General features: G+C 42.9%; 1 protein-coding gene across 1 annotated transcript in view; it reads right to left on the bottom strand.

Moving 5' to 3' along the window:
* The window catches only part of SH3PXD2A (SH3 and PX domains 2A), a 406,607-nt gene that overhangs the window by 228,790 nt on the left and 158,741 nt on the right, over positions 1-19,076 (bottom strand). The window contains 1 exon segment of the mRNA XM_038409643.2: positions 9,592-9,668. Coding sequence (XP_038265571.1) covers positions 9,592-9,668 — 77 coding nt within the window.

The following is a 19,076-nucleotide window of genomic DNA, read 5'->3' as shown; positions in this document are numbered from 1 at the left end:
TATAGACAAAGCTTCTTAGAGGCATTGTAAACCTGTTCAACAGAATGAGACTGCCTGGCTCTTAAGTCAGTTGAAAATAGGGCAAAAGACCTGAACTCCCTTCCAGACAATCTTGAAAGACAGATGAAAAATCGCACTAGTACTAAATCATGGATATGGCTGGGTGAACTGATTTGACTAACCTCGCGATAGATCTGATTTATCTTAGTCAGACACACATCTGAAACAAAAAGACATGGCAGTGCAATTCAGTTAGCTGTGTTGTTCTACATCTAACCAAACTTCTAGAAGCGCTGGAATTTGTTTCCATATAATTGCAGTGAGGGAGGAACAGCTGAAAATTTAAAACTTAATGACTTAATACTGCATTTCTGTCCCCTGAATTCTCCAGCTACAGTACATGTATCCCTGACTTGAAGAGGTCTGAAATTCAAATTCAAGTCTTCTTAAGAGTCAAGGGTTTTGCTTTATTCTGCTTGAGGCACATTATAGGTAGGGGAATTATATAAGTTGTGTAAGTTTTGTCCTCGTTGCGTATAAACAAACACATATATATGGCAAATCAGAACCATTATCCAGAAGACACAATTCCGGCCCAGGAAAAGCAGAAACTGTAGAATTTTGAAATTGGATTCTATCCAATGGGGGAGGGGAGAAGCGTAAGAGTACGAGAAATGTCATTGGATTTCACAACACAATGAACATAATGAAGACGACACAAACACAAGGTTAAAGCACATTTCATTCAACTTCAGTCTTCAAGCAGAAGAAGAGGTAACTTGATTTAATGGACTGAGCAAGGGAATGGAATCCTGAGAGCTAGTGCTGTCTCTGCCACTGACTCTTTTTGACCCTAGGCAAGTCACTTAACCTCTTTAGACCAAATTCAGAGGAGCTATGTAAACTAGCTACCCATATTTGGAATAGGGAGAGAAACGTCTATTTTGCAAGACTTAGTTATTTAATGTCTGTACTGTGTTTTGAAAAATTATTGTTGTTTATGGGCTTGACCTTGCGACCATTGGAATCAATAGTGCAGCTTCCACAGACTTCAGTATTGCAGGACTGAGCAGGGTAAGCACTAAGTATCATTAACAATAAACAGAAATCCCCAAGTGTCACTTGGCCCTGCAAGTTTAGAGTGGCGCTTTCCTGAAGAGACTGTCATAGAGGACAACATTTTCAAACTTGGAGGTGTGATGGGGCACACCCCATCCGAATCAGGAAAAGACTAACGATGGCCTCTGGGCTGAACCGGTACTGGACAGACACACCTGCAGAGTCTGCTCCATTTGGAGCAAATGAGCTTAAAAGGGAGCGTGTGTCACAGGAAGGGGTGGCAACCAGGAGACAAGCTACTGCACACCACAGTCAGCTGACTCTTATAACAGAGCCGCTGAGAGGAGGACAACTTGTGAACCTCTGCTGCCGACAAGGACTCATCAGGCTGTCCGCAGCCTGGCAGGTTTGAAGATAAGCCCTGACCTGGGGCCAAGCCATACCTCATCTTCATAAACAAGCCAGATCTTTACACACTCTTCTGAAACACTTCGAGACTGAGTGCCCCATCATAAAAAGGATTTTTTTGGGCGGGCGGTGGGGGGGAGGTGGAATTTATGAAAACGCCCAATGTAACCTAAAAAGAGCCCAGCCTATCACAGAGTGCCTAACACAAGGAACCTACATAAGTGTGCTTCAGGTCAATGGGAGCTGCTGCTGGACAGCCTAACCATGGAAGTAGGACATGAGGTGGATTTTCAAATGGGCTAAGTGACTTAGGGGCACAAGGCCCATTGACTTTCAATAGGATTTGTGCTCAAGTCATTTAGGTGCTTTTGAAAATCTCACTCCCAAATTTATGTCCCTACTTTGGGAAATCTTGGGTCATCCACAAAGAAAATCATTGGCCCTACCTACACTTAGGCGGGACATTTCAAAAGCACCTCAATGACTCTGGAGCACAAGCCCCAGCGAAAGTCAGTTTCTGTTAGTTTTTGAAACTACAGCTCTGACCTTGCACTTGTTTTAACACCCAAAATGCCTACAGAAATCAATAGGATTTGGGGATGCACAAAGGTTGTAGGATCTGGACCCATGTAATAGCTCCTAGAAGACACTGCTGCTGGGAAATACTAATAGGGTGTGAAAGCTATGTGTAGATGGTGCCGCTGGGTCCTGGGAGGCTACAGCAGCACTAGCCACACATTGTTCTGCCCCATACAGAGCTCCCTTAGGCAAACATACAATGCACCAACCATTAGCTACACAAGTCTAATGAGATTCAACACAAAAAGAAAAGGAGTACTTGTGGCACCTTAGAGACTAACAAATTTATTAGAGCATAAGCTTTCGTGAGCTACAGCTCACTTCATTCGGAAATGCATCCGATGAAGTGAGTTGTAGCTCACGAAAGCTTATGCTCTAATAAATTTGTTAGTCTCTAAGGTGCCACAAGTACTCCTTTTCTTTTTGCGAATACAGACTAACACGGCTGCTACTCTGAGATTCAACACAGTTAACAAAGAGCATATTGAGGAGGCAATGTCACATTTAGATGGCAATAGGAAAGATTCCAAGAGTTTGAAGAAGAGAGTAAGTCCCAGGGCAAAGATACAAGAGAGCAAAGGAAGGACTGCAGGACAGGGTCAAGGAAAGGAAGGAGTTCAAGATAGGGAAAGAAAGAGAGGAAAACAGATGGCAAGGAGATGAAAACAATTGGGAAGTGGCAAGGAGTTGGAAATGGGGGTAAAATACATAATTAGAAGCAGCAATCATCCCAAACCGGTAAAGGATTTGCACAGGAAAGATGAAAGATAAAAATGCTAACCCATGGAATTCAGTTTTTCACACTTGCATAATAGTATCAGCAATAACATGTTTAACCGTGCTGAGTATTTAAAGCAGTAATGTGCAACTCATACCTCACACACATAGCCATATGCCTTCAGAAAAAGGTGTTTATGGCTTTATTTTAACATGCAATTTTCTTGGTAGAACGCAGTTTCCAGAGAAAACTCACAGAACAATAGCCAATATCAGAAAGCGTATTAGAAGTGATGCAACATTTGCCAGTTCATATCCAGTCAATCTTTAGTTATAAAGGCTTTTGGCAAATGTTACTATTTACATGGTGCCATCCGCTTGCATGGTGCTGTATATTAAATAGAGTGTGTAAAACAAAGAACAGATCCATGCCCATGGGAGCTTATTGTCTGCCAGCACAGAAAGTGCAATTCAACATAATGCAAAATCGCAAACAAACCACAGGATGGAGAGTGTGTGTTACGGCCAGAACGTGTCTGTATGTGTGTGAACATGAGCGTGGTTTTGTATACATATATGCATGTGTGTGTATAGACACATATACTTACAAATATCCACACAGATGTGTATTACAGACATTGGTATACAGATGTGGGTATGTATGTATATACATGTATGAATACAAATGCATATTATAGGTGCAGCTGGTAGTGTTGCATATACTTAAGACTGCTCAGCACTTCCCATTATAAGAGCCTGTTTTCTATTTCTTAATTTTTCAATCTTGAATTGTTCAGGCTGAAATTTTTCAGTCTGCCTTAGGCTGAATTTTCTGGAAAGTTTCAGGAAAAAGAGTTCAGCTGTTTCTCAGAATTAGGTGGAAGTTTTGCCATGATAAAAAAAAGTGCTTACCACTATTTCATTCAAAACTTCTACCGGCCCTATGTTTTAGAGAGGGTCTTGAAATTTGGCAAGGTGGTTGTCATTGTGTCAGGAATGTACCTTTTGCATCCCTGTGAAAATTCACCCAAATTTGTCCAAGCTACATGAAAAATTGCCATTGGCATATGCTCAGTAGAGACTTCTTAAAGTGTGGCAACTAAATTCTCCAGTGATTCCATCTGCACTGAGCATGCTCCATCCTTGCAGAGTTCCTAAATGCCAAATGTACTGCGTATGCGCCATCCCCATAAAGCATGCTCCAATCTGGCACTCCAGGGGACTGATCAGGACTTTCCTTGCAATTGCTGCTCCTGGCAGCCAGGGGCTGCTGAACTCAGAGGAAAAAGAAAAGGAGGACTTGTGGCACCTTAGAGACTAACAAATTTATTAGAGCATAAGCTTTCGTGAGCATCGGATGAAGTGAGCTGTAGCTCACGAAAGCTTATGCTCTAATAAGTTTGTTAGTCTCTAAGGTGCCACAAGTACTCCTTTTCTTTTTGCAAATACAGACTAACACGGCTGCTACTTTGAAACCTGAACTCAGAGGAAAACTGTGTTTTCAATACTCCCCCTGCTGGTTTCCAGGCAGCATGAAGTGGAAGCTACGGGGCTTGAATGCAGAAGGGACATGAGCTGTATTGAGTTACTCTGTTAGCTCAAATGGCAGATATCTGCGCTGTGGATCTAATGGTTCCAACTCAAATGATGACCCACGTGAGTGTCGATATGATTCCACACAATTACGTTTCTGTTTTTTCAGAACGTTTTGTACTTTTTTAAAAGCTGAGAAAATTACACACAAAATTACATGAAAAGAACATTAAAATAGCAAAGTCAGGGACTCGTATGGTATGTATACTCAAACACAGTAGTAGACCAAGTCTAAATTTTATGATTTTTTAAATTTTTTGACAAAAATTACAGATACATTTTGAATTTTTTCATGAAAATATGACACATTTTTGATCAGCGCTAATTATTATTAATTTTTCATTTGGTGCTCATTTGGTTCTGTAGTTGACACAAACATAAAGACTCATATGTGTAAATCTTGGCAGAATCATGGCCTAAAAGACTGACATAGAGCAGAGAGCGTGAACTGTGAAATCTAGAGGAAGGAAATTTTCTTTTTTTAATTATGATCTCACAACATGTGCAACAAGCAGGATCAAATTTTTCTCACTTGGAGCTGCCGGTATTCAGCCCCTCTGAAATCACCCACTTTTATTTAGGTGTGAAAATATGAGATTTAAGTCCTCAATTTGGGAAAATACTTACTGCTTACTTAAACCCATTCCTAGTCAGGTCAGCACTCAAGCACATACTTGTTAAGCATGTGCTTAAGTCAATGTGATTTATGCATGTGCTTAAGTGTTGTCCTGAACAAGAATGCTTTCCTAAATTGGCAACTCCAAGTCTGAAAATGTTGGTCTGAGTTTTTCAAAGGGGGTTGAACAAGGAGAGCATGGTGGTTTTGTGAACCACAACTCAGAGGTCATTCCATGCATAAGGCACAGTATGTATTGGACACACGCTTACCAAGAGATGTATTTTGGCCATCAAAATTTAGAAGTCTTATTAAATAAAATGCTCCCTCTCCCCCTGGCAGAGCAAGAATATGAAGTTGCTCTTTATTTTAAATTGGCAAAAGATCTTCAGATGCAAGAAGGAAACTGGTTCAGATGAGCCCAGAGGAGCGTAATTCACACTAAAGTAATTGAAAGTCTATGGGTAAGAGGGAAATCATCCAGAGATATCAATTCCAGTGGGCAACAAATATTTACAGGCAGAGTTTGCCTGGTCTGTTAGATTACTTTCTAAATTAACCAGCAACACATTCAGAGTGCTGCAGTTTATGCTCAGAGATGAGAAAAAGCACTGAAAATATTCCCCTCTCTGCCCCTCTCCCCTTTTCACTGCTTCTTAAATGCTTCTTACTGCTGTGCAAAATATTGGCTTAATTATCACAGTGCAGCTATTTCCCTGAGCTGTAATAAAACAGTGAACTATCCAGAGTCCTTGGGAGGTCTCCTTGGTAGTGGACAGGGTGGGAATCCAGTGTTCTCAAGTTCATAAGGTATGCACTCTTGGGACTGACATAGTACATTTTACAGACCTCCCTGCGCTGCAACAGCTCCACACAAATGCTCAGACATGCTTTGTCTGGCTTTCATTGTTTCTGCGTCTGTTGAAAAATATCAGACCCCACATCTCAAAAGTGCAAATCCGCCTGCTCAGAAAGAGACAGCTTGCAAGCCCAAATGATAAAAACAAAAGAAGCTGCAGCATTCTTATCATGCATTTGCCAGGGCCTTTCTGAACTTCTGCTTTCCAGGACAGGTGATATGGAGGAGTAAAGCTCATCTGGCAACAATCAGCCTGAACTCTGGGTCTGAGCCTGCCCTCCTTACTCACGCTAGAAGTGCTACTGATTTCAGTGATGTGGCAGCTGCAAGCAGCCGTCATAGAGCTAGGCACTTTGTCATATTTATTGATTTTAATACCCCAGGTCAAAAGTCCTCCATGACAGCTTCATGCAATCGCAACCTTACATCATCCCCTTTCAAGGCTCAAGATTCAGTCGCATTGTAATTTTTAGTTCACAAAAGGCAAACTTCATCCCTGTCTGTGCTCCAACTTAATCCCATGTAAGCTATTTTGGGGGCTAAAATGGGACTGAAGTGGTGCATAATTCTTTGCACGATGGAGGAGTCACTCAGTGAAATGAACACTTCTCCATGTTTTATGTTGTTGTTGTGTAGTTTGGGATACCTTTTAAAATCAATACATGCAGTGAGAAAGGAAGAAAGATATAAAGGAGTTAACACTTCTGAAGTTGTGGGGCTAGATCCTAATTTCACTGAAGCCTGTGGAAAACATATGCATCAATAATTACTGCTGGGGCGGAAATAGTTAATATTTGTTAATACTGTTTTATTCACAACCTCTTTCCCCTTCCCTGCATCAACTGTATGCTTCCTGGTTGTTATGCTCCTAATTCACAGCTGCCTAACATTCCTGGTCAATTTCGTACTGGGGAATTCAAAGGTTATGATTGGGCGAACATCCAGGATTACACAGATCATATACAAACCCCTTACACTGATAAAAATACTCCTGAAGTCTAGGTCTTAATAAGAACCAGGCATGACATACTGCCCCCATTGAAGTCACTGGCAACATTCTCATTGATTTCGAAGGGGCCAGGATTTTACCCCAGCCAGGACCTAACAAGAATCTCTCCTTCCCTGCCCAAACCTTTGTCCAAAAACTTTAATGAACTTTTGAGGCTCAAAATGTTTGCTTTTCATTATTATTTTCAAACACCTCTGGACTTCCATGGTCTGGAAGTGGGAGCTGTGAAACAACATAAGACAGCCATTCCTTGTATGAATGGAGGCAGGAAGTAGGAGGAAATTTTAAAAGAAAGCCGTTCTTGTGAGCTTTGCAGACTCAAAAAGTTCGGCTAAGGTGCTGGTTAAAATCTGTAAAGCCCTATGTGGTCTGGCACCCAGTTACCTCCTTGGGCCTCTATCCCTAGGTCCTGCTGTGGGATTCATGAACCACCGTGTTGCTGTCCTGCCAGCCAACAGACTGACTAACCACTGTGTCACTCTTGCTACCAGTGACTGGGGGAGAAGGATCTAATGCAAGTGGCAGAGTTGATCTGGCTTAGCCTACGACTGGGTCTGGTGATCTTCAGGGCAGGGTGTAAGATGAACATTTCTGATCAAGCTTTTCAGTGACCTGCAGACTGTTTTAGTGGCAGGCTCTGCATATTTTAATTAATTTTGGTCATTTTTAGATTAATGTAAAAGACTGAGGCAAAGAGCACCATTAATCAATCAATAAATTAAATGAATAGCCTCTCTTTGGAGAAGCATCCAAGCTTCCCCAAACTGAGCCATAGCTTGAAATTGCCCATTAGTGATTCAAATCTGGTCTAGCATTAATGAGAAGCCTGTTGGAAATGAAGGAGGTTCATTGTGCTCAACTAAAAGCTAGTGACGGTCTGAATGGACTTCTCCATGAGAGAAAATACATAATGAAAAGGATGGCTAGTGGTGATGATAGCACTTCAGTCCTAATGATAATTGAAACAGTCGCTGTAATAGACTCCTCAGACATGACCGGTGATGTAACCCTAACCTGGTACTGGTATGTCGCTTCTCAGACAATGGTGGCCCAGATAACCAGCTTCCAGTTTATCACGGTCAGAGGTCATGTCTGCACTCCCCGGCGTAAACTACTGCCTTCTACATGGCATGCCTGTTTGGTGAACCCATGACATTATTTCTTACTGCACGTGTCTCATGCAGTTCCTTTCTGAACAAATAATGCTGGGAATACAGTAGAAGCACACATTTTTAAAGATAGCTATTAGGCCATTATTAGTCAGACACTGCATTAATTGTTGCATAAAAAGCCTGATCTCATGAGATAAGACTTTTTTCCCCAGTTTTCTGGACTGGATGATTCAGATGACAAGGACTTCAATTTAGCATAATGTCTGCTCCCTTTCCACATGCCTCAGGCTCTATGGTCTCCAGTGATCTGCACCCAATTTGCATAAGCAAATACCTGACGGGAAACATCTTTGAGAATATATATTTTTCTCCTCCGACTGCCCATCTATCTTTTCTTAAAAGGGAAAAAAATCACAGGAAATAAAAGAGGAAGTCTGGAGTTTAGATTATGCACTTTGGTTGACATGGCTGATCCCACCTTAAAACCAGCACACCAGTCTTGCTCAGAAATACCTTTTAATTTAGTGTCAGAAGATTAATTATCAACAAATCGCAAAATCAGGGATGGAAGAGGCAGACTAGGTCACCAAATCCACCCTCCACTTGTCAATGCACTGTTCCCCCCTGCAACGTATTTTCCAGGGCTTCACTCATTATTAGAAACACAATTAGAAAAAGTAGTAAATCATTTATCTCTAGCTTCCTGCAAAGCAAAACCTGGTCTAATTGGAATATTATTAAACAGGTGGGCAGGTAGGACTTATCAAATGCCATATTTACTACTCTGCTCCCCTCTCTGAATTACCCGTGATGTACACTAAGACAACTCCAGGGTTCAACTCCAGTGGATTTAACTGCTGACTACATCTCTTTGAAATGCTCTAAGAGGTGAAACTAGGTTCATGGCTTATACCATTAGCTAGATGTATCTGTGTTTCAGCCTGGGCACACATGGCTGCATCTTTTAGTTCAGGAGTCCTCAAGAGGGCTATCTTCAACTCTTTTGGGCTCCCTGGGCTGCGTTACCTCTGTCTATAGCGGTAAAACACAAGAGGATTCCTAATGCAGGAATTGTACTAGGACCAGACAGGCAGAGGAATTTTGTCTGGCAGAACCAGAGCTCAGACCAGAGTTTGAGGCTAAGATGAAGAGCACTGTTTTGCACAGAATCCCTTATCTGATAGTAAGATTCTCGACATGTAAGGTATACTGGTGTTTAAAGGTCTTCTGCAACACTGGACACACGGGGCACCATGCTGGTAAAAGAAGCTCCCTGAAGCAAAACTCTCCCATCTTTGGCACTACTCTACTGTAGTTTTGTCTGAGGATCCTGTAGGTCAAAGGCTCCTCTGTGGTCAAGTACACTGCCCCCTCCTTACCTGCTGATGTTTTAGGAAGGGCAATTCTCAGTTCACCTTTTTCCTCTCCTTTTTCACTTTCCAATTTTTCCAAGCAGACCCTTCCTGGGGACAGGCTCTGCAAGTCTGATTTAGCCAGTTCAAACTCTCTAATGGCAACAGCAGGAGATTTCCAGTGCTGCCCTGTCGGCTAGCCATGGATATCTTTGATTGATCACCTGGCATAGTTTTCCATCCATAATCCTACAATACTCATTCTTCTGTGAAGATAAAGTTCTTACCCTGCAATATTCGTCAATGGGCTTCAGTCTCTTCACAGCTACATCTCGAATATGACTCCTCCGAAACAGGATTTTACCTGCAAAGGGAATATATAAAAAGAGAGGTTTAGGAATATGGGTGGGACTATGGTATAATATGATAGCATGGAGTGGAAACATGGTCTAGTGCCCCATGCAGAAGACAAGGAGTCAGAAGATTTGGGTTCCACTCTGGGCTCAGCCACAAATTTGCTGTGCTGACCTCGGCCAAGGCCAAGTCTACACTACAAACTTTCATCAGTATAACAGTGTCACTCAGGAGTGTGAAAAATCCACACCCCTAGTGCCACAGTTACACCGACCTAATCTCAGGTGTAGACAGTGGTATGTCGATGGGAGAGCGTGTTCTGTCGCCATAGCTACTGCTTCTTGCAGAGGTGGATTAACTACGCCAATGGGAGAAACTCTTCTGTCAGCGTAGTAGTATCTTCACTAAAGTGCTACAGCGAAAATGCCAAAAATTCCTTTCTAAGATTCCTCAAAGAGTCACAATTGGTCTCTGCTTCCCCCTTTGCTCCAGGGAAGAAGCAAGCAGCTCCAGGTATATACCTGGAACGACTTAGTTCCCCCTTTGCAACAGCTCAGCTGTGAGGGCCAGCGCAGTGGGTGAGAGCAGGGCAGCAGTGGTGGATTAACGCACGGGCCTACAGGGCCCGGGGTAATTTGGGGGACCCTACAGGAAAACTGGAACCTGTGTAGAAGTGGGGGGGGGCCCACCAGCACTGGAACTGTGGCTCTGCTCCTTGCGGCCCCACCCCCTGGCCAGGCCAGAAGCTAGAACTGGACCATGGTAAGAGCCATCCAGCAAGCCTGAGTTGCTATGGGGAGCCCTGGGCCCTCCACCTGCCCTTGGCTGGGGGCTGAGGAGCAGCCTTATCAGCTCCCCCACACGAAGTGCAGCCCCTGCTGTCATTGATCCACACCTACCCGAGGCTACTATGCCCATTTTAAAAGTGGAGGGCCATGGCCCCTGTGGTTCCCCCAGTTCCAGCATCCCTGGGCCACCAGGGTGTGGGGGGCCAAATATTCTTTGTGCCCAGGGCCCCAGTAAATCTTAATCTGCCTCTGCAGGGCGGAACCGAGGTTCTACTCACTCCCCACTCCTACCCACCTATTCTCTGCCCACAGCAGCTACTCTCCCCTCCCCACAGACTGCAAATGCAGGTAACTCACGCAGAAACCTATAGAGAGCAATCAAACGGTAACTCAACAGGCAAGCGGTATGTTCAACTGTATCTTCTATAATCTCAGCCATGACACTGTATTTTTTTCTTCTTAAGTGAAAAAAAATCATAATCCTGATGTTTATAGTGGATGAAATTTCTGCAAGCAAGTGAAGCTTAAATAAATTGCTGGGTTTTCTGTTAAACTGTTAAAACCAGAATTTATTGAGATGCTCTAGGAAAATGAGTTTCCCACAGAAAAAGATGTCATAGAATTTGTATTTTTTGGCTTGAAAGGAATATATTTTCACATCCTTTTTTGGTGGTTTTCTTCCTTTTTTCTCTCATGTTGAATTTTTTTTTAAACACATTGAAACAAGAATAAATTATATGTTCTTGTGGTAGAACATATTTAGTCCATCAAGCTTCCATGTAAGACATAAACTGGTCTTTTCACCAACCTCTGCTGCAAACTTATTCCCACTGGACAATGGAGAAATGAAGGACAGTGGTTCATAGATGATAGGATAGGCAAAATGAGGAGGAAAGGGAATCTGATTCAAAACCTAAATTCCAGAATTTCCTTTGGCCAAGCTTATAGCACCTGAGAAATTGAACAGGACCATGCACCTTAACAGCTGGGAGGAGCTAAAATCCATCAGGATGCTCCCACTTTTTCCCTGTTTCCTCCTAAACTATCAGTCTCAAAGATCTTAACAGCATGGTTAGTTTTGTTCCAGCCAAGAAAAAGTGGATACATCACCCCCCAGGAACTAAAAACACATGGTTCTCATTAATCTTGACCCGTCTTGCCAGGGGAAAATTGTTCTTTAATAATGTAGATGTCCACTCCATGAGATTCTGCTGTTCTAGAATGACACCGTGGCACAACTTTATGATTCAGTGCCATGCTGTAACAAGGACCAAAGGACACTGGAGAATCTTCACTCATCCTGAAAGCTAACTTTGTCAATGCTAAGTCATTTAGCAAAATAATTGTTCTGCTGGCATGTGGGGTCCTAGGCTGTGTCCTTTGCCCTGTCACTGACTTGCTGTGTGACACCAAGCAAATCACAACCTTATTGTTTCAGTTTTCCCATCCGTAAAATGGGAACAACAACATGTATTTGTGAGACTTTATTATAAAACCCGCCACGAGGCTCAAATGAAAGGTGCCAGAGGATGCAATTATTATACCTCCTTTTTTTAAAAAAAAAAACTAATAATGGAGAATAAAATAGCTCCTTTCTCAGCATTATAAATGTGTTGGTGTGGGCAAACTTTTCATTTCTTTGTGAATTTTATAAATGTGCTGTAAAGAGTAAGCAAAGCTCCAGCTTTCCTGTTTTCAGTCCAAGCCACAAACTGAAAGCCAGACTGGTGACTATATAAAAACATAAAGGAACCAAAGACTTAAACACATTAAAGATCTCTTGTAAATATAATTCAGCTTTGCTAAAAGAGTTTACAGGGATGCCCTGTCACTGCCAACATCTTCAAAGTAATGTAATAAATGAAAGACTGGAGCATAAGGAACAAGATAAATATAATAAGGAAGGTTATATTAAACACAGAATACAAAAAAGACCCCCAAGATATGATGAGTCTTAATTCATTCCTTAAATGGAGATGGAAAACGTCAAGATGATCGCAGTGCTAATATGAAACAAACCCCAGAAGTGCTTTAATTTTTTCTCCCAGGTTCTCTCTATGCAGAACGTGCCATTAGAAAACACCAATATTAGTAGTTAGCAAAGGTTAGAATTGGGTTATAGGCCTGCCTTCCTGGTCATCCAGTACCAAGAGAGTCTGAGGATAGGAATATTGGGTTATGGAGCATTCTGAATGGTACTAGCATCACGGAGGGCCTTTCAGTACAGCAGCCATGCTAGGGAAGGGAGCAGAAGAGACAGAGATCTCAGCAAGACTGACCAACCACTCAGACCCCAAGTTCAGAGGTGTGAAGTGGCTGAGAATGTGGGCTCCTAACCCCAAAGATCCTAGGAATCCTTGGGGAAAGGGAGGTAGTTTTTGGTAGTTTTCAGCAACAGTAAATAAAGCCTCAGCTTAAATGTGAGTCCATATGGTAAATATTTCCTCTCAATGAGAAACAGAATTTTACCGCAGCTCTTCTAAATCCGTCCACAGGAATCACCTCCCCCCCCCCCCGGCGCCATTTTACAGAATGCTAAACAGCTTATGACTCTTACTACAGCCCTGCTAGGTAGTGAACGATAAGCCTGTCTCCGTCTCGGCTGGTAGCTTAGAAGCTGACTGCGCTGTACTGGGCAAGTATTTCATTCACAGATGTCCCAGACTTGGACAGGACCATGGAAGATGTGTTAAAGTTGACACCTAGGATTGGGACGATGGGGAAACCGAGGGGGGCTACGTCATTTGCAGGCCCCATACAGCTGCAGCAGTTCAGTATTATGCCTGGGTTGCTTGGTGCAGACATTTCGGTAAAGAAACAGAGTCCTCAGAATGGTCTGGCACATCTCAAAGAGTCTGAAGGGGAGAATGTAGGGTTCGCGTTCAAATTCCTGAGCATTTGTTGTTATCATCATTAAAGAAACAACATGGATGTCACCTCTTCAGGGGTGCGATATGTAATGAGTTCTTGATTTTAAAGATGCCACACAACCACACACACCTTCGGAAATTATATCAACACACTCTATGTTAAAGGAAGATTATTTAGGTGACCAAGTCAAGCACTCAAAAGTTAAGAAATCCCAGGTTTATGGCTGCATATGTAACCTTGAGTATTCTCCTCTTGGGCATGTGTCGTCTTTAATTACATGACCATGTTTTTTCCACAGGACCCCAGCCCTATTCGCTGTATCACATTGATGTTCAAGGAGACACAAGAAGAGCTTGCATTTCCTGACTTGTATAACCTTAATAATGTTCTTTTAATACAGTTTTTGCCCTGTGTAACATTGTACTTTGGGTATCGTGGACTTTCATACGTGCCATGTAAATCAGTGGCAGATGGCAGACCAGAAACAGACAGGGTAGGGTCCCGAGGCATTCATAGGAGTCCATATGGCCCTGCTCTGATTGGTAATATAACAGTACTAAAGCAAGTGGCAGCAATACTAAAGAAAGGCCAGCATGATGTCGGTACAGCCCCAGGAGTACATGATTCATCTGCTTCTCACACTGGACCAGTCCACATTAGGATGAGATTTAATGTTCCATTTACTGGTTCCCATAGCTGGAAAGTTAAACACTTTGGGCCCAGCTCCAGCACTTAGTAGCACTGTGGAGACTAGCATGGAGAGGCAATATACAGTATATCAAAACCAGAAAGGCAGGACTGAGCGAGAGAGGAAGCATTTCAGCCCAAAACAACTTACAAGGGGTGCTGAAAAATTTAAACAGACATTGCTGTTTAAATAGGAAATGTGCAGTATGCAGCCCCTACTATCGCAATGAATCCCACCCAGCTAGCATGCTGTCACACCACAACTGCAACAAAAAAATGAAGCAAAATGCCTGCAGATTTTCACATACCTCCAAGAGAAAAGTGTTTTCAATCACTTTTTCCCCTGGGAGATAAATATAAATTCACAATCTATCTGATGCCACCAACCCACGCTATATAGTTTTATACTGTATAGGGCTTATAGAGTTTGACTTTCCTTTTATATTATTGAAGGTACTTTTGCCACAACTTTTGATGATAGATCTAAGGACACTGATTGTTCCACACAAGGAACTTTTTCATGATGGCACCTTCACAAGGGAGGGAGTAGTTAGTAGTTAGGACCAGCAAACTATATATCGAACACAAAGGAAATTAGTGCTTACTCTGTGTTGTGTGTGTCACTTTTTAGCCCAAGCAGAGCCACAAAACTTCAGAGAATCTTATATGAAACTTACCATACAATAAATATGTATCCTAAGCAGCTAGTGTGATATTTAGGGGCATGTTAAAAATAATGTAATATTTCATGATTTATGCTCAAAATAACTTGGGCTGCAGCCAACTTCAGAATCTGCAGCTGCGGAGGTCAAGTCTGTTGCTGCCTCCTAAAAGCGTGCAATTCACCTTACTTTTGTTTTCTCTCTCGCGCGTGCACGCGCACCCCCCCAGCCCCCCACACACACGCACTGTTGGTCCTTTCTTTCTTTTACTTCTCGGAGGAGCTGGGAGATAAAATGTATCAGTATGATGCATTCAATCTAAGGTCATTTTCTCAGAGTGAATTCATTCAATATGGTATATCCACTTCTCTTCTCAGTTACAGCGCAGCAGTGGAAATGAGACAAAAATGTGGCCCTAACATTGCCACAGCATCTCCTTCTTAGCTGGTAACTGAAACCTTCTTTGGGACTAACGTATTTTATTTTTATGAAGGCTCTTATTCCATCTATATCCGTTTTCATTATCTTTATGCACTGAAGAAACACAGACGTGCAACTGGTTTTGAGACACAAACTTCCTTTACATCCCCACACCCTTTTCAAACCATGACATTCCCCCTAAAGCCCTGCAGGCAAACACTCAAGCATCTGTTCCCAACTGACCATTAAGTAAACAGAGCGTTTGAACCCACAATGGCATCATTGAGATGAAAAAGACACAAAGGAGGTAACGTTTTGGGGGCAGAAGAATGATTTCATGCTTCTCAAGGAAGCACATGCTATTGTCAGTGAGATGCATAGAGGGAGGCGGCCACTAATCTTGCAATCCAGATACAGAATCGTCTCACTTTTACATGAGATATCCTGGCCTCAGTGGATTTCATTGATGACTTCCTGGAGTCAAACAACCAGTGCTGTGGTCCCAACAGGGACAGCATTCACTCCTGACAAAGAAAGGAGGGAAGGAAGTTTCACATATGTCCCTCTGGTGGAAGGGGGGAAAAAAAGACAGTAGGAACATCTCCTGGAGTCAGAGTTTTTGCCTGAGCTCAGCTGTCAAAACTGCTGCAGCTGATAAGTGCTTTCAACAGTCGGTGGGAATTACTAGTGAGGGTGACAGAGGGCTATGAAGACAGTTTGGGCAGCCAAAAAAAAGTGTCAACACAGCACAAACACTATTAATTCTAGAGCTAGATAGAGCACGTCAGAATCAGTCTGTCTGTGCACGTGGATCCTGCACGCAAGCTGCAACGTCAAAGCAAATTATCGAGAAGTACTAAATAAAGCATGGGAAACACAGTGTAAGTTGATGATAAAAAAACATGCCCCATAGAGACAGGTTTCAGAGTAGCAGCCGTGTTAGTCTGTATTCGCAAAAAGAAAAGGAGTACTTGTGGCACCTTAGTGAGCTGTAGCTCACGAAAGCTTATGCTCAAATAAATTTGTTAGTCTCTAAGGAGCCACAAGTACTCCTTTTCTTTTTGCGAATACAGACTAACACGGCTGCTACTCTGAAAACTGAGCGCAGGACTGAGGGCAAGGAACTCCTGAGCTCCAAGTTCTACTCTCACTCTGACCCCACTTTGGGCGGTAGACAGGGCCAGTTACTTAGCCTTTCTGGATGTCAGGCTCAGGTCTACATGGTTTAGTTATTATTTGTATGGCGCTTTGTAATGGTTAGCCGCTCATTATTCATTTTAGAATTTATCTAACTGGCATCACCCAAAGAACCACACATTTCTGGAAACTCCTCTAAAGTCGTGACTCCAGCGACAACTCTTTGCCATCCCTCCAAAGCAATAGCCTCTCCATAACAGGAACAGTGGTGAAGACAAACAACACAGAGCACAAATCAGACCGGTGTGTGGTATAAAGCTCCCCTTGGCACTCCGCTGCTGCAGGGCTGTTCCCTGCATGCTGGCCCTACACTAACTCCACATCACCAGAGAACCATCCCTTCGCTCGGGTGATCCTTCTGGGCTGGTTCCGCAGCTTCACTGCCAGGATATGCTGCAGTGGAGGAAAGCATCCACTCCAAGCCAGAGGAGCTCAACTTTCACATGGTCACAAGTCCCCAGATTCCTTCAAGAGAGCTGAAGCAGCTCATCACACAAAGGAGCCCAAAGGATGCAGAAATGTTCACTTTCTTAGAGCCGACGGTAACATGACTGGAGTTTTCTTTTGTCGGGTTCTTTTTTGCTCATGTGGGGGCCTGGGCAATTCTATGCTCTGCTCAACACCAGGATCATCATCTCTTCCTCATTCTCCCTCACACATAAACACGCATGCACACACACAAGCTTTTCTTAAGAGGCTCCAGGGACATCTGCCCTATCGCAAATAAACTACCTTAAAGACAAAGGAAAACTACTTTCAAGACAAGGCTGCTAGGCATAAGGTCATTTGCAGCATGAGGGGAAAGGGAAGGCAAGTTGGGCAATTTCAGGCCTTTATGAAATCTCTTTCTGGCATGTGCTTCTCTCCTAAGATGGGGCTAGAAAGGTGCACGTTGAGTTGTAGCCAGTGCCTCATCTGACATTCTCTAAAACAATCCATTTCCAAATGTCAAGGCATGGTAGATTAACGTGGAAATCACTGGGGTTTAAAACCCAGTCACACTGGCAAGATCTAATCATCAACACCACAAGGGAAAATGTCTTCGAATGTGCCCTACCACATGCTGAAAGGACCAGCTTCTCTCCTTTGTCAGGTCATACGAAAGTCCTGCTTTCATCAGTACACCATGGTTCCTATTACACAATCAGTATTTGCCAATAGGTACCACAATAGTGGCATCTGAGATACTGCAGCATTTCCTCTACTAAGGACAGGAAATGCCCACAGTGTGGTTCCTCATAGTAAGTGCTGACTTTCTAATGAGGACCAGAACACTCATCAATTGTCTTCAAAGCTTCTGTTAGGCACAGTGAGCTCTTTGTCATTATACTGCATCTAACTACGAACCAAGTTCCAACATGCTCAGTTGGGGCTTGATCCAAAGCCCATTTAAGTCAATCGAAGCCTTTCCATTAACTTCATGCAGGTCCTCAATGAGTCCAAGCTGCATTTGTTGAAGTGCAGACCCAGTAGCCTGACGGGACCAGACCTATACAAATATTATCATTGGATAGGGTGTTCTGCCCACTGCCTGTGTGTCTCATCCCCTTCAGATTTACCATCAACAGTGAAGTTAGTCTGACACCCACAAGTCAGAGACACTACCTCATATTCAATGGGCCAGTGCCAACAAGGCTGTGAAAGAGTCTTTGATCAATGTCCACTGAGGTTGATGGCCCCTGTGGCAAGGTCACTCAGTGGAGACTGGTTTGGTTAACAGCATCTTTTCCAGTGTAGTTTGGCAATGGTACATGCATAGTAAAATTCTGGCCACATCCTTTGGCAAGACTGGCAATAATGTGGCTAAAGAGACTCCACCCTAGAGCTGGTGGAGCACAGGAGGTGTGAATGATAATATTTCCACTCCCAAGACATAAATCTTAAAGTACTTAAATAACACAGTTCAGTCTCACAACAACCTAATGCTAGAGGTAAATATTCTTAAAGATGTATTACAGGTGGGAACTGAGGGGCAGGGACGTGAAGTAACTTTGTGAGATTATAAAATGAGTAAATAGTAGGGCTCGGAATAGAACCCGGGATTCTCAACACCAGTCCTTCACTCTACCCCCTAGACCACGGAGCCTGCCTGAAGGAGAAAGAAACACTGTGCAGATCTACTTTACATTGGCATTCAGTTTATGAAGAAAAGACCCTTCTTTTTAGTAATAGTTTTACTCTAATCAAAAGCAAGCTCTCCGATTTTTGCCATAAATCAGGTTGGATCATCCTCTAGGGAAGAGCAAAATTAGGTCATCTGTGAGGCACACATGCTAAGATAAATCCAATTCAGCAGCAATATTAGCAGCAATGTAGCTCCTCAGCGCAGTTATGGTATTTAGGAGGCAGCAATTACAGCATGAATTTAAACAAACAAACAACTGAGTGGCAAGCATAACTGGACGACTGTGCTCGTCAAGCCCTGGGAATCAATAAAAAGCAAGAAGTTCAGCAAAACATTTGAGCTGTGCAAATATCCATACAAAGCCATGTCCAGAAATGTAAATGCCATGCGTTTTATGAAACAGAGGTCTCTATTTTATCTTTTAAAGGAAAGTGCTGTCCCCAGTGCATCTTCCACATTCAGCCTCTGATCATGGCCAAGCCTGAGTTACAGTGCAACTAGAAAGATATGTTAGCAAACTATTAACCAGTTCACCTATTACTGCCGACTAAGGCCTGGTCTACACTATGGGGTTAGGTCGAATTTAGCTGCGTTAGGTTGATTTTAAAATGAATGTGTCCACACAACCAACCCTGTTCCGTCGACTTAAAGAGCTCTTAAAATTGACT

Source organism: Dermochelys coriacea, chromosome 7 (genome assembly GCF_009764565.3).
Source record: "Dermochelys coriacea isolate rDerCor1 chromosome 7, rDerCor1.pri.v4, whole genome shotgun sequence".
In the NCBI taxonomy this organism is placed as follows: domain Eukaryota; kingdom Metazoa; phylum Chordata; order Testudines; family Dermochelyidae; genus Dermochelys; species Dermochelys coriacea.
This window is presented reverse-complemented; position numbering and strand designations above follow the sequence as displayed.